The following is a 16,802-nucleotide window of genomic DNA, read 5'->3' on the forward strand; positions in this document are numbered from 1 at the left end:
TCAGGACAAATTCGGAAGATGTATTTCACAAGGGACCCTACAAAAGAATTCGGATGATCAGGCTTACTCGTACAGCATCAGGCATGTAGGCGCCGAGCAACTAATCTCAGCAGTAGGCCGGCAGCCTGAATGTCTCACTCCAAATTCAGTCTGCATGTCCCTTTGGATCGATGACCAAACACACTGAACCGTCCATAAAGGCATAAACTATATCAGAAGTTAATTATGGATGGTAGTTTACATACGAACACGGTTGACACCAGAGACAAGTGAGAAATCTCGAGGGTTCTCAACTCCGGTACGTTTTCCCTTTATTGGGGGTCATCTCAATCTCATCAATTATTTAAGACACCAAAGAATGGGAAAAGAATGTATTTAAATAAATAATGAAAACTTGGAAGAAGAAATGAGAAATAAATTTACATCGTTAATGTTTCATCAGCCGAGCTTCAATGACCAGAAGGATGCAATTGTTACAAACAAAACCCTCAGATACAAAATACACACATATGCATCCTTTCCGATAAAAAATAAAAAATACAGAAACACCTATAAAAGAAAAAGAAAAAGAAACCAACTAAACTTGAACACGATCATCCTATTGGCTATTGCTGAGCAGTTGAGGAAATGGTTGTTGAGTTTCCATATCCGGTCTCCTCTGGCGGTGGCTTCACATATTTCCCTATTACCTTCTGACGGACACGCATCCTCATCCTATGCATCTTATCCCTACTCTGTTGCTTCCTCTTCTCCTTTTCCCTGTGTCTTAAATTTCGCTCCCTCTCGTACACCCCTTGCCAGAAGACCTCACCAGTTGATGGCCACAGCCACCGTTGAGTGGGATGATCAGAATCTGCCTCCTCAGCCAAGTCCTCATCCATGCTTTTTAGGGTGGTGTATGAGAACCATCTGACCCACATGTGACCTCTCCTGCTCTTCAGCTTGTGTTGTTCTTGCATAGCACCAGTCTCAGGGTTCATATATACCATTCGCCTAGCACTGTGGTATGCCCAGACATTCACAAGTAGCTCAAGCACACGAGAGTAGCAATGCCGATCCTGCAATATCCAGTATCATTACCATAATCTAAAGAGGGAGAGTTGAAAAGCAACAATGGGACATTGCTGGGAGGCTACTTTTGAAGACCTAAACAAACAATTCTAACTCCACTTCAAAACCCAGTCAGTATCCTACTTTTGAAGACTGCACTTGGCATTGCAGTATTGCCATCAATAAGCAAATACTTCAATTTCTAATGTTAGGTTTAGCTCATGTGCGCATCTATATCAACAGCAGAACTGAGCCGTTTTGCCAGTTAATAAAAGCTATTGTACGTTATTAATTTAGAACTACATTTTGCATATCAAAGTTTTAAACCCCACGTTATTAATTTAGAACCACATTGAAAAGGTTCCCACTCGGTAGAAAAGAAACCTGTCAAACGGTACAATGTTCCAGATGTGTGGTACATGATACATTTAAGTCATACAAAAAAGACATTATATCCTTGGCATTCTCAGAAAGTTTTTGCAAGTAAAGCCAATGAACTGCAGCTAACCTTTGATAGACTCAGATAGCAGCGCCCACTTTGATGGTGCTCATTGTACATCTCTGTATCCAATGCATCAACAAACATTCTGCAAAGAGGGATAGAATCTCAATTAATGGTGTCAGAGAAAGACAAAAAAATCCCAAGACAGATGAGACCATGTGAAAGACTAGAACCATAATTTGTAATCTTATAACCTTGAAAACATGGCGAACTCAACAAAAGAACGAGTTGGCAACACCCAGCTGTGCATGACAGACCATGTATCCCCATCCACTGGCATTGGTGGCAAGGAATCCCAATCAGGCCTTATACCATACATATGCCGTAGAGCCTCAGAAACTGCATACCTTCAAATGACCAAGGCAGGGAAAGAATAAAATATTTAGAAATCGAGCAGGGAATAAAGCAATGTTATTCTCAATTCAATCCCCACACATTCTTAAAAATACATAAATGTGAACTTTGGATGTTTGTGTCACGTCTACTGTATGCCCAAGGAGCTTTGTAATATTTAAGAAAGATGAGATTCTGTGAGAATGGTTAAATAGAGTGAAAAATAACAATGCAGGAGTTCCTACCTGCAATTTCCAGCATTTATAGCATCACAAAAAGACCAAAAATCCTGTTGCAACTTGTTTCTTGGATCTTTGTCCATACGAACCCAAAAGTAGAGAGTATCACCATGCCTCTGTGACTGGATGGCATTCAGCAATGCATTTTCCGCAATCTTGGACAAAGAAGCCTGTTTGAGTTGAAGTTCAATGTCAGAAACAGAAAAATAGAAATACTCTAGAAAGACTGTTCTTTCATACTCATCAAAAACTGCATTTTCATTATACTCAAAATTCTATTCCAATCTAGTAGAATTGGAAGGCCACAAACTCTTTTTTCTTTTTTGACAGAGAAAAGGTCACAAACTCTAAGTTTAACCATTATCTTTGAACATCTAGATATTCCAGATTAATTAGTAAATATTAAATAATGGTTCAAATGTAACAAGGTGCAGATGAGGTGCACCATATATTGGTGTTTTACAGTTGGACTCGATCACAATAGACAAGCTATAGATGAATTAACAATATTAAATACTGGTTTAATTGAAAAAGGTTTATAGAAGATTTCTTCCATCAATAAAAGCGTTTTATTGAAGTTCAAAAGCAGAGAAAGTACAAAGCAAATAAGCCTGCTCAGGATGGCATAGCAAAAGAAATAAGTACTAAAAGGGTGTAAGTGAGATAATACAATACCATTATTGCTGTTTCTTCTCGTTTCTTATTTCCCCTTTTTTGGAGATCAGTAACAGAGTTTTTAGTAAAGCATGATAGAAGAGAGAGGTGTACATATCCTGATATCCAAATAAATGTGTACAATTAAAACCACTTTCTCTTTCTAGCAGGACATGTTACACCCTGCCACCTTCTAAGTGTTCTCTCATGTTTACTCATTTTTTTGATTGGTTTCCATGTTTACTGAATTCCCACATGCACTTCCAATAACAAGACCAGATATACAAGCATCAAGAAGATTCTTGTGTAGGTGGGCATGCCGGTTTTTATCACACTAGAATGCATTTTTAAAGATAAGCAAGCTCTTAAAGATCACAACCTCCTAGGTTTGAGGGGGCTATTATGTCAATATTAAATAATGTTTCATTAAAATAAGAACTGAAAAATGATGTTTTACCAAGCCATCCGGAATAGCTTCAATTAAGACATATTTATATAGATTCATTTAGTATAATTAGATTACGATGCTATAGTAATCACTTGCAGACCCTTACTAGAATTACAATTTCACTTAACTATACCCAATAAATTGACTACTCTGAACTCAGTAGGTTCCTTTCAACAACTTGACTGCATCTAGTTTCCAGTGGCTGTTCCAACTTTACTCAAAATTCCAGGTAATAAATTATTCTTTCTTCTGTATGTTACATGTATGTGTGAAGTGCTTACTATAAAAAAAGGTAATCAGCTTAAAACTTAACCAATTAGAAAAATAAAAACAAAAGATTTCAGATATAACATCAAATATTGAAGGATACCAGATGCAGAGCCAGAACATACCTTTCGTGCAGTTGCTCTCCATGACTGAAACCCTATCCAAGCATTCTTGTGTATACGATCAATCCTATTAGCCAGTGCAAAGAAGGCTCCATATTCACCAAGGACATCTCTGTAATAGGGATTGCTAAGAATAGGAAGACGAGAAGGTGCATCAACATCATCTGCTCCTGGTCTTCGGCCCTTTGTAGACTACATTGAACAACCCACATCAAAATAAAATTGGGAAAGAGATGCATGTTTCATTTATATGGCATCAATATCAAGGAGAAGAATAGGTATTAATAGTAATTTAAGATTTCCACACTATAATATAAGAATTATTTACATCAACAGCAAGCACATAACACCCATTATCTATATAATATGTAGTTAGTGAACGGTATTTATGGACCAAATAATACATATTTAGGCCAGTAGACTTTATGATCCAGAATCAAAAAAATGGTTGGGCCCGTATAATCTAGAACAATGACATAATTTCATATATTAAATTTGTATATTAATGCTAAACATGTTGGAATTCCATGCTAGTGACAACTTAATTCCAGTAATGGTAGAAGCAAATACTTTTATACAGAAGAATCCCTTGAAACAGGTATGTGGACTTCACCATGTCCATCAAATGTAAGTACATCAGATAAATTTGTTGTACAAAGTCAGAATCAAAATAATCAATGATGATTAGTCCCAGTTTACTAAGATGAAACACACTCATCATCCAGGCCTTATCCCAACTATATGGGGTGGTCCTACATGAATCCTGTTTCGCCAGTCCATTCTGTTTAATGTCATAACCATCGTTAAATTATTGGACAGATGACATACACTACACTCTAAAAACACAAACAAACTCCTCATGTGCATTTAAGTAAATAAAAAACAACATTCACACTCATCATAAAAGTCTACTCAGGAATAAGCTCCACACTGAGAATGTGAATAATAACTCAAAGATGAGCAAATAAGTTTGTGTCTCACCAGCCCGATTCCGCGATATAGAGAAGAGTGATGTAAAAATGGCCAAGTCCCTTCCCCAAAGTAAGGTTCATAAATGCACAATGGCTGGCCTGTCCTTTCAAGCTCCCTATCATCTCTTTCATGTAAATCATTCCTTGAACGATCAGCCCTTTTAGCATTTCGATAGACTTCTTCCCATGTTCCACGAGGTTGATCAGTTCTATCCTTCATCTGCATGAAGTTCCAAAAGGACAAGATTTTCACTAAGGAAAAACAAGTGCCGTAAAGGGTAACCTGAAATTGTTAAGATTACTTCAAAAGACATACATTGCACCATAACTTCTTACCTCTTCTTCTTCTCGTCTCCTTCTAGCATTTATCATTTCAATAGCTTTTTCTTCATTCCAATCTCTGTAGGAGAAAGCTTCATCTGCAGTGCTAGCACTGGAATTCTCCTTGTGAGTATGGTTCCAGAGTTCCTCAACCTTCTCTAGAAAGCTACAACTTCTTGCTGTTCTATTCAAATATTTTGCATCTGTAATTTCTTTAAAGAGGTGCCACTGCCATTCATGTTTCAACTGAGGATGGATTGCAGAAACATCCCGAGGATGTGCAACTTCCGATGGGAACTTGAGAACATTTTCCAGCAATGAAGTGTACCCTTCAATGGTTTCTGAAACCATTAAGTTTCTAGCAGGACCCTTTCCAATTGATGCAATATTCCGGGTCAATGGAGATAGTTTTCCTTTTGAGACTGCTTGGAGTAGAATTTGTGTTAGAGCTCCAATATTTTCCTTTGGGAAAAGATATCCATTCACCCTGTCATCAACCTAATTGTTATTGTGAAATGCAGTTAGCAGTTATCTTGGAAAGGACTTTTTTTTTATTAATTTGAAGTAAATTAAAAGAAGAGGAAATTCATAACTGAGATTGTAAATAATATAAGGCTTACACAGCTTTACTATTAGAGAACAGGACCCACACTTCTATATTAGGATTTAGGAGTATCAACCTAGTTGGATAATCTTAATCATCTGATAGTCAAAACACAATTGATTTGTAGCTGGGATCAACAGCTTCTCGTGGTAGAAGAGCTCCAAAGCTCCCCATCAAATAGTGGGTCCAACCCTAACAATGTGCACCACTCTAACAACATACACATCCTAGGCTAGCCCAAAATTCAAGTTATTAAGTAGCTTAGATTACCATCTAATATGCAGAAGAGAAAAAGGGTACTCAGGAAGCATACATATTTCCTAATTATTGCAAGATCTGGAGCAATAATTGTTTTTCCAAAGCACATAGACCTTATCAAAATCTCTGGAAAAGATTGCTCTTCAAGGAAGGATCCATAGATCACAAGATCAGCAGTGCTTAAAAAACTGTTCACATCTCCATCAATGCCAACATGCTTCATACTGCCCCTTGGATATCCCAAGTTTAAAGCAATGGCCTACAAAACGAATAAACTGTTAACATGAGTTTAATTAAATTGAAAATATAAGAAATAGTAAGGAAACTTAACTTGTCAAAACCAGAAGAGATGAGACTTTTTTTATAGGAAACAGAAGGAGATAGGGCGCAAGTTTTAAATGAAAAATTAAAATATTACCTCCACAGCTGCACTATAATTACTAGCTGAATTCCCACTTAAAATGCTGACTTTGAGATGAGAATTAGAACTATTATCAGATGGGAATATTGTGAAAAGTGGTAATAAGGCTTGTAAAATGAGTGCATGCTCCATCAACAGACCACTGTATGAAAATTGACTTCCAACAAGGGCAACAAGAAAGTCATCAGATCCAAAACCCATACTTTTTCGAAGATCATCCCAGTTGTACAAGGCCAAGAAATTATCTGCTTCCCATGCTTCAGCTGGAGAACCCGGTATCACAAAGTAGTTTCCGACATCAAAGATGGAATACATCATCTGAGGAAGTAAATAAATACATGTCATGGATAAGAACCAATCTAGCATTCCGATTATTGTTGACACATTATTAAGGAAACTGGTTACTTATATATTAAAAAAACACTAAGAAAACTGACAGTGACTGATCTGTATCAAGCATATAACTATAAGATTGTGATGTTGATTCAGATCAATCCCGTAGGAGATGTCCTAGGTCATGAATTGCAGAGTTTCTTTTGTTTTCTGAACAAGCAACTTGTCAACCAACTCATGATCCCACTACCTACGTGATCTCCTAAGTTGGTCCCTTACCTTTCCATATGTGCATCATGCATGCTGATACATGTCAATAAAATCACATTACCATAAGTTTGACCATACAGTTATTTATCAAACATTACCGGCAAGACGTAGTTGGGGAAGACGACAACAGTAGCTCGGTTGAATGCATCTTTCCAACTATTGACAATCTGAGTCTGTCCATTTGAAACGTATTGTCTTAAACGAGTAGCCAGTGATCTTTCGTGGATGGTCCATAGAACAGGTAACGATTTGAAAGGCTCGTGCATAAGACTGTATCATGCATAAACATACATTTTTCTTGGATATTGGTCTATAACATAATGTATAAACTATGATAGTAAGAATTAATTAGCAATTTTTTTTATTGGTAATTAATGAGGAAATTTGTACCCTCTAGAAAATACATTTCAATTGTAACAGGCATTTTCATTTATGGGGCATCTCTTCAGCCTCTAGAAACTTGGCAAATTTTTCCAATTCACATTGGAGGAGAACTACACCATTTATATGGAGGCATTTATAGCTCTAAAAGGATCTCTACAATTACCATAAGCAAACAAGTAATCAAGGCAAGCTCATGCAAAAACAAAGTTACACAAATCAAAAAGTGAGGCATGTTGACCCTAAAACCTTATTTTTTTACTTTCTTGGAGAGGATAAACATTTCAAAATGAAAAAAAAAAACGTTGGACCCAAAGTTAAAAGTATTGATACACACCTGTGTATTAGTACTAAAAAACATGTGCGGTTATATTTTTTTAGTTTTTTTTTCAAAAATTGGTTTTTGGGGAGGTTTTTTTTTCAAAAGGAGGTACGCTCACCTTAATGCGGAGTGTTCTTTCTGCACTCCCTATCTACTTTTTGTCTCTATTCCAAATGCCTGTAAGTGTTGCAAGGGTCCTAGAGAAGAAAATGAGGGACTTCCTTCGGGCAGGTTGGAGGAACACCTTCAAATTCAACTTGGTGAACTGGAAATTTGTGTGCCAGCCTAGAAAACTTGGAGGCCTCGGCATCAGAAATCTCAAAATGGTAAATAAGGGCTTACAAATTTTTGTTGGGACTCAGGTTCAACAAGGAAAGATACAGCCTCTGGAGAAGGCTTATTAGAGACAAATATGGGCTTACAAATTTTGATTGGGACTCAGGTCCTGGTCTATCTCCCAAGTCCTAAGGGATGTGCTTTATGGAGTAACATAGCCTCTATTCTCCCTGCTTTATTGAGGGGTATCAGATGCAAGGTTGGTAAAGGCAATCACCTCAAATTCTGGCATGACAGGTGGTGTGGAAACCAGACTCTACAAGAGAGATTTCCTTCTCTTTTCGAGATTGCTCTTGATAAGGATGCTGTGGTTGAAGACTGTTTTGATTCTGTGAATGGAGAGGTTATTTGGAGTCCCACTTTCAGAAGAAACATCAATGATTGGGAAACCGGTCCTCTATCTGAGCTGTTAAATCTAATTCAAATTTCAAAGCATCCAGCCTAATCTACAGACTGAAGATGAAAGATTCTGGGCTTGGAGACCCTCAGGAAAGTTCTCCCCTCAGTCTTTCTACATTAACTTGCTTCCATGTGAGGGTATTGACTTCCCATGGGCCTTGATCTGGAATTCTCATGCCCCTTCTAAGGTTTCCTTTCCGGTTTGGACTGCTGTTTTGGGTAAATGTCTTACCACTGATCGGCTGCTCAGAAGGGGGATGCTCCTACCGAACATCCTATGTCCTCTATGCAATGAAGTTCCTGAATCCTCCAACCATCTGTTCATTCATTGCAGCTTCTCCTCCCAGCTGTGGGGTTTGGCCTTTTCCTGCTTTGGAGTTCAATCTTGTCTACCTGAACCAGCCCTTCAGCTCTTGCAAGGATGGTCTCTCAAGGGTTTGAACAATAGGGGTAAATTGCTTTGGGGGATTTTCCCTTCTGCTATCAATTGGGCCCTCTGGAAGGAAAGGAACAGTCAAATTTTTGACAACACTTTTTCTGATGTAGTTTCAGTGAAAAACAAGGTTATAGGCTTTTTGTGTTCTTGGTTAAGTGTACAAAGGGCATTCAGGGGTGTCCAGCTTTACTTCTTTTTGCAAGCTGGACCTTTCTTTTGTTGACACTCTGTATATTCCTGTTGTATAGGCTTTCATTGTACATGGGCTGTTACTTTTAACTTTAATACAATTCAATACTTTACCTGCTTAAAAAAACAGGTGTATCGGGACCCCACAGATAAGATACACCCGATACGGGGCATATTGTATCGAAATTTTGATCCTTGGTTGGGCCCCATACGTATCATAGCACTAGGCAAAATGACACAAAGCAGATAATATACTCTACATGTCCTCAAGCTACTAAATTAGTATGTTGTAAAACATCTTAAGAACTGCTAACATGTTAAGTTGTTAACTTCTGTAAGATTCACAATGCAACAATATACCTTTGATGGAGATCTTTCTTGCTTCATTTTTCATAGCAGAGAATAAAGGGGTGAGTGTGATCGGCCAATATGAAGAATGAGAGGGAGAAATATCTTGGCCTCTAACCTTTAAGAAACATATAAACGACTGGGAACTAGATGAGCTGACTAGATTGTTGCAGAAGCTTGACAGATGGCTCCCTCAACCAGACAAGATGATGAAACAATTTGGAGATGGGATAAGACAGGCAAATTCTCAGTAAAATCCTTTTTCAACAAGATGAACTTCTCCATGAAGAGTTTCGTTATAAAGAAACATGGATTCAGCACATTCCATCAAAAACATCTCCCATGGTCTGGGGCTCTGGGCTACTACGTTGAGAAAATCCCTATCTAGAGATGGCTTAGTGAGGAGAGGAGCAAATAGCCATCTACTGCATGTGTTTTATACATAGAGGATAGGGAAACATGCAACCATATTTTCTTGCACTCCCCTTTCGTGGCAACTTTCTTTGATCATTTCTGTGGATTAGTAAATCACAGGTGATGCCACCCATGATCAATAATGAGATGTTAAAAGGATGGAAGTTGAAGGGTCTAAACAGAAGGAGTAAAACTCTTTGGAGCACTATCTCTCCAGCAATAATTTAGAACTTTTGGAAGGAGAGAAATGTCAGTTTTTTATAACCACTTCCAGTCTAGAGAAAAGGTGCTGCAATGGATGATTGCTTATCTTCATTCTTGAGGCACACGTCTTTCAAGGATGTCCTTCATTATGCTAATTTTCAACATGGTGTTTTGTTCACATAAATTACAGGTTCTTGTAATTTGTCGCCCTCATTTGGTGACATGGCATCCTAAAGGACTGATCTTCTTTTATAGCTCTTCACCATACATGAACAATACAATGCACATTTTGGGAAAACATACAAATTAGTACAATACCTTACTCAAAAAGTCAGCCTTCATGTTTCATTTTCATACAACAGTGTGAAGTTGCTGCTGTCAGACTCAAAGCTGCATTCTCACACTGTTTTTGAGAGGAAGAGTAACTAATTGCATTCTCACACTTGTTAGCTTGAGATTTTACCATTGCACCAAGCAATGGCCTCTAATCCACCTCTAACCAATTTTTCCCTAATTCCCAATCCTAGTACTCCAAGTCCTTTTTTTGGATAATTAACAGAACTGCCCTAAGTCCATTTCTTAACATTATAGTAAAATCCTTCTTGCCAACAATTCGCTGAGTGTACCTTTGAGATAACTCATTCATATCTGGGATGTGTCAACTAGTAAAACCAAATCCAACAATGAAACCATGAATGATTATATTGAACATTGTGATATATCAACATACCAAATACAGACTCTTGATGCAACAGAAGAACAGATCAGTAAAGAGAAGAAAAGCCAGAAGAGCATAGATTTTATAGCAATAAAAAAAATAATGAAACTGAAAAACATCTAAATATTAGTGAAACTGAAGTTTTATAAGGGAAAAGAATATATTTACCATGAGAGGACATCCCTGGTTTCAAGAGAATTCAGAAGTATACCATCATAGCTGCACAAAGCATCTTATTTGATTAGATGTAAAGAAGTAAAAAGACTACTTTCAATTAGAGCTTCAATTTGGGCCACGTTAGCCCAAAACCAACCCAGGAAGGTTGAATTGGGTTGGGGGGGGCTGAGGTTTGGGTTAGGGATAGGGTTGAAAAATATGAAACCGACTTAACTTTGGGTTGGGTTAGAATTGATTCCTTGGGCAACTCAATCCAACCCAAACCCGACATATCTTCATATTTACATGTATAAATATCATATAAACATATAAAGAGTCATTACCTAATGATGGTGCCAGTTGTCTGGGGTCTTAGGATGAGTAGACTGAATATGGTCCTAAGCTTAGGTATTTTTTTGCACAAAGAGGCTGCTCTCAAGCAGAATGAACAAAACAGGATTCATGTAGCTGATCCCATATAGTTGCAACAAGACTTAGATGCAGATGATTTCACATGGTTGTGACAAGGCAAAAATTAATACTCCTAAAGCACCATAACTATGTTCTTATGCATATAACAAATTAACAATGCTAACATGAGTTGCTAATCTTAAGTCTAAGAAATAGGAAGAACCGAAGAAGTTAGCAAAAAGAAGTCAACTAATTGGACCAACTCCAACCCCAACCTAACATGAAGCCATCGAATTGGATTAGGGTTGGGTTCAACCTGGCTGACTTGCATCACTACTGTCAATGAAGAGGAGCATTCTCTTGTCAATGAAAAAAAAAAAAAAAACAGTTTAACCCCTAGGCCATCACAAGTTCACAAAATAACAATCTCAAGTTTCTGAACTACATATACTACTATACTAGTCAATTTTAAACAACAAACCATCAAGACACTGAACAGTAAGAAGGGCACACAGAGCCCATAGGCCAGTAGACTATTGTTAGGAACTGAAGAGAATATTCAACTGAATTCTTCAGAACAAATGTCTAGTAGCATAAGATTAAAGTAGTGAAATAAGTTACATACTTCAACCAATCTATGACAATCTCTTGTTTGTTAATAGTGCGAAGAATAGTGGCAGGCAATCCTATATTTCTCCAGACAACATGCGCAGGACCATCTTCAAGTGAATAGACCTGCAAGAAACAAAACCAAAATCAACATCTACTCTTCAAAATATAAACATGAATCAAATGTACATGGTGCAAGTAGAACAGCAGGGTTGAAACTTCAATTTACATACTAAAGGATGAATTGCCATGTTTAACAAAAGGATCCGCATAGATATCATTTTTTTTCTTTCCTTTTTTATCAACCAAAAAGCAGTTTCTGGAAAAGAAAAAGATCTAAGCCTTACAGCAGGCCCGAAGGAAGGCCCTGAAGCACCTATCAACTAAACAACTAAGGCTTAAAAACCAAGAGAACTAGAGCTTCACTTTAAAAAACCCCAAAGTAAGTGATTAATAGAGGACAAGGAAGTAAGGCTGCAACTTGGGCCGGTTGGCCCTAAGTCCCTAACTCAACCCGAAAAAGTCAGGTTGGGTTAGGTTAGGTTAGGTTGATGCTCGGGTTAGGGTTAGGGTTAGGGTTGACCCCTTGGGCAACCCGACCCAACCCGAACCCGACTCTATAGTACATATCATACATAAATATATGTTATATATAATATATCATACATTGATTTGTTTAAATGCATGATAGTTATATAGCCCCCACCACATACTATCATTTATTTCTTTTAAGATAATCACTTCACTTAATCCTAATTGGAAATACTAAAACCTTAATAACATATTTTATGTTTTTTGAATATTTTATTCTTTATTTCCTCTCTGTTGTTTGCCACCCATAGCTTGTTGCCTATAAAAGATCTATTATAAGTCATAACTCATAATAAACTATAGTCATTTCCAACAATTTTTTTTTCTGAATTTTGTACTTAGAGAACCAATAAAAATATCAACAAACAAATACTAATAAAACATAGGATTAATATATGTAATGAAAGTTGAGTTAAGATATTAGATTAAGAAGTTCTACAAGATTTCTAGGGATGGGAAGAAGGTTGGGTTGGGTTAGGGTTAGGGTTGGGTAGGTCTGGTTGAAAGTCGGGTTGGATTAGGGTTAGGGTTGGGGTTTAGAACTTAGGGTTGGGCTAGGGTTGGCCTCAACCCAACCTAACCCGGCCCGACTTGCAAACCTACAAGCAAGGTTATTGTGAAGCTCTGGTTCTCTTGGTTTTACACTTACATTTGCATATATCAGACATTGTTTAATACAATTAATACATATTTGGCCTGGTTTGATCAGGTCAAGGGCTTTTCCCAATTCCAGCCACTGGAAATAGGTCGGGTTCACACTGGGCCAGGGTCAGTTCAAACAACCTATGGTTTTCTTTAAGTTGAGCTATAATGCCAGCTCCCCCCTCCCCCCCTCCCGGCGTCCACCTCATTTCTTTCTCTCTTTTTTTATTACAGCCCAAAGATCTTTTCCCAGTTCTAGCAACTGTAAATAGGTCAGGTTCACAACAGGCCTGGGCCAGCTCAAACTACCTATAGTCTCTTTAAGTTGAGCTATAATGGCAATGATTTGATTTGATTTTTACAATTTTTATATAGGACTATCAACAAGTTGGATTTAGAATGCGTTTACTAGTTCTGGATTTGGTGCACTGATACTCTCCATACATAGGCAATGTCCTTCAAAACCCATACTGGGCATAAAACAGGAAAAACACCCAGTTCTTTTTTCTTTTCTTTTCTTTTCCAGCTTAACCAGGCACAACCTCAAAACCTCATTATCTGAGTCAATGACATATACCATGTCAGTGGCCTTGCAACTCCAGCAAGGTTTTATTCAATAAAAGGTGGGACACCCATTCTAGTTCAATGACAGAAGTGAAACTCGTCTATATACTTTTAACTACACCCCTCCTACATTTTTTTATCAGTAACTACACCCCTCCTACATTTTTTTATCAGTAACTACACCCCTCCTACATTTTTTATCAGTAACTGCACCCCTCCTACTTTATTCTCTTTCTTCCCATGATTACAAGGTCCTTTGTTATTATTTATTTTTATTTTTATCAATAATTGAGGTCCTCTGTTATTATTTATCCCCAGTCTTCACCATCTATCTAATTTGATTATTTCTTGGTTTTAGTTGACCTCTTATTCTTTCTTCTCCATGGAGGGCCTCAAATTCATAATCCGATATCCTAAATTTCTTTTATATCAATCAAGCTATGAACTAGCTGGTTTCCCTTCTCTTAAACACCCTATACCCTCTAGACTTCACCTATATCAGTCTCTCCAATCTGTGAGAGGAAACCTTGAGACCAATAAAGAGCACAATTCCTCTTCCTCAATCAGGCCATAATTCATGTGTAGAGGCCATAGGTTGCAGACAAGAAAGAAACAATGCAAGGGCATCAAGGTGAAATGCATCCCTCAGATTCAACACAACATCACCCCTCCCCAAAAAGATAAAAAAAAAAAAAAAAACTTTCCTTTAGCTATGGGTGTGGGTACGGTTGGTTTTGTTTATTCGTGTGTGTGTGTGTGTGAGAGAGAGAGATTCTGTCGTCCAACTTATGAATTCTGTAATATTCAAAACTCTCTAATTTGACCATATCTTTAAATATTGCATAAGGAATTTAGGATGCATTTTAAAAGTTGTGCATGAATGCATAATTATGCTTGCAATGTTGGAAAAACTCCTATTGATATTAATAAGAGTAGCCGTAGTCTTCTGCAGATTATGGATCCTATTTCCTGGAAACACTCACTCTTAGAAGATGGAATTCCAAGATTCCAGGAGCTCCTGCTCTCAGATAATGAACTGAGAATCTAAGCAGGAGGTTGGAATATACTAGCAATCTTCTTCACATGAATTAGGCCACTAAGGTTGGAATATGCAAAGTAGGTTTAACATTTATCTTTTCCTCCATCAAGTTTATCAAAACTTGCCTCTTACTAAAGTTTCTTACTGAAGTTTCTTCTTGAATTGTATATCAGCTTAAATGGACTGGAAGTCATACATCTTCATGTTCCTGACAATGGGCAATCTCGCAGATGGTTTAAATAGATAATCAGTATTCCTCATTATAATACAAGACTTAAGATTTTTCAAACACACATAAGAAACATAAAACGGATATGCTTAACAAACCGGGAAAAAGGCTCCAGCAGAAAACTCCAATTCAGGACCACACTATAGAAAAACAGAATTCTTAATACCTGAATTTCATATCCAATCTCCTGCAAAGAGAGAGCAACGCTGACAATCAGCAGTTGTTCTGGTTCTACCAACAGATCTGCCAAAACCTGCATGAAAATTATAAGAAGTTAAACAAATTAAAAAAAAAAAAAAACCAACAGAGACCCAGAAACAAGAATTCCAACCAATATATCATTACACTGCCGTCTGCCTGACAAAGGCAAAAATGTAATCGAAATTATTATTTTTTTAATGTAATCGAAATTCAATAAGGCAACAAAGACGCGAAAACTTAATATACCAAGAAATGAACACATAATGAGAACCAAAAGATAGCAAACGAAAATAAAGAGGGAAAAGAAAGTGGAGGGACAGTAACCAAGGCAAGCTGCGGCTTCCTGACTCCTGAACGCACTCCCGGTCTGCTCGAAACTGAAGATGAATTCGCCTCTATAGCCTCTCGTTGGAACTTGTCCAACAACTTGGATGGCTCAAACCTGATTCCTTCGCCGAAGTCTAAGCCATCCATATCCTTTAAAAACATCCAGTTTCCAGAGCTTGGCTCCATTTCTTCAACCGAATCTCCGGATTTCTCCAACACAGAGCCAGGCAAAAACGCCTGGAACAAAATAATAACGAAGAGGAAAACGGCAATGGTACAAATCCATTGGAGGTAGTCAACCTTCTCGAATAGCAAGAAACGAGCAAAGAAGCGAGTAAATCTGGATCTGGGTCTATGCAAGAATGGGTGTCTATCGCCTCTGTTGGAAGACCCAGAACGAAGCAGTGGAGCCCTCTTTAATGGAACCCCATTCTCTAGAGAACCCATCTACAACTCCATAGAACTTGCTGAGAATGGAAAACCAGTTGAGAAACAGCTCGAAACCAAATCAAGAACAACACCCGGCAAGAACAATAGCAAAGCTGCAATCTTGTTTTGTCTGTTAGTGATGAGACTGTATTTTTATTGCGTTAAATTTTCTTACAGATGGAGATCGGAATCTGATCTCTGCCATTAAAGAGTGCAAGATGGCTGTGACCTGTGAGTAAAGGAAAGAGTAAGGAGGAATGAAGAAGGATGGGGGCTGTGTAGGTTAAGTTCCGTGCGCATCCTTTGTTGACGTGTATGCGTTTTTCACAGGTTTTCTCAGAATAACAAACCAAACAAGGGAAAAAAACGCGTTTTTCTGTAATAATATATAGCAGATCAGAAGCAAATGAGGCAGCTAAATCTTTGGATAATTGGATGGTAGAATCTTACCATCCCCGGTTTATAGAAAGTTTGTCTGTACACTGTAATCCGTAGACCGTAGAGTAGGAGTAGCCGAGTAGGGTCTAATTTACTGATGAGGCCTTACTTTTCCGTGGAATTACTAAAATGCCCGTTAAAGGTTGAACACTCGAACTTTTTTAGATTTTTCACTTGAAATTTGGCAAATATTACGTAAAAGCCATTTTCATTCCTACTTGTCTAACGGTACATGGTAATACGTGCGTTACGATATCTTTGATCCCATTTCAATGGCATTTGATGCAATTCTTTTATCCATCCATCTTGCCCGGGCAGCATCGACAAAGCGGATCTGATCTCAAACAATTACGACATAGAAACTTAGAAAGCGTGAATACTTCAACGACTTCTTAAGTCAACGTTTGCATAAAAGGATTAATCTGAGGATACCATGATCATGGGAAACACGAGTCAGGACTACAGTTACTGAAAATTAGGGGGTGTTTGGCCTTTAAAAGTTTAGAAGGTCAAAATTTGGTCTTAAGGCTGTGTTTGGTTGCAATGCAAATAAATTTGCATTGATGCAAAACTATGGCAGTGCAAATTATTTGAGTGTAAATTCTGACCTATTTTTATTTCAAATT

General features: G+C 37.7%; 1 protein-coding gene across 1 annotated transcript; it reads right to left on the reverse strand.

The window, feature by feature from the left end:
- Nucleotides 1-359: 359 nt before the first annotated feature.
- On the reverse strand, nt 360-16,048 carry LOC104600272 (glycosyl transferase family 1 protein). The gene is made up of 14 exons (XM_010263133.3): nt 15,307-16,048; nt 14,948-15,034; nt 11,733-11,842; nt 10,709-10,759; nt 6,892-7,063; nt 6,188-6,508; nt 5,825-6,028; nt 4,923-5,405; nt 4,597-4,806; nt 3,619-3,807; nt 2,131-2,294; nt 1,747-1,899; nt 1,559-1,637; nt 360-1,058 (listed from the first exon to the last, which is right to left on the reverse strand). The coding sequence occupies exons 1-14, from the start codon at nt 15,754-15,756 to the stop codon at nt 606-608; spliced, it is 3,126 nt and encodes a 1,041-aa protein (XP_010261435.1). The 5' UTR covers nt 15,757-16,048; the 3' UTR covers nt 360-605.
- Between the last annotated feature and the right edge of the window lie 754 nt (nt 16,049-16,802).

Source organism: Nelumbo nucifera, chromosome 1 (assembly GCF_055504915.1).
Source record: "Nelumbo nucifera cultivar China Antique chromosome 1, China Antique-T2T, whole genome shotgun sequence".
NCBI lineage: Eukaryota > Viridiplantae > Streptophyta > Magnoliopsida > Proteales > Nelumbonaceae > Nelumbo > Nelumbo nucifera.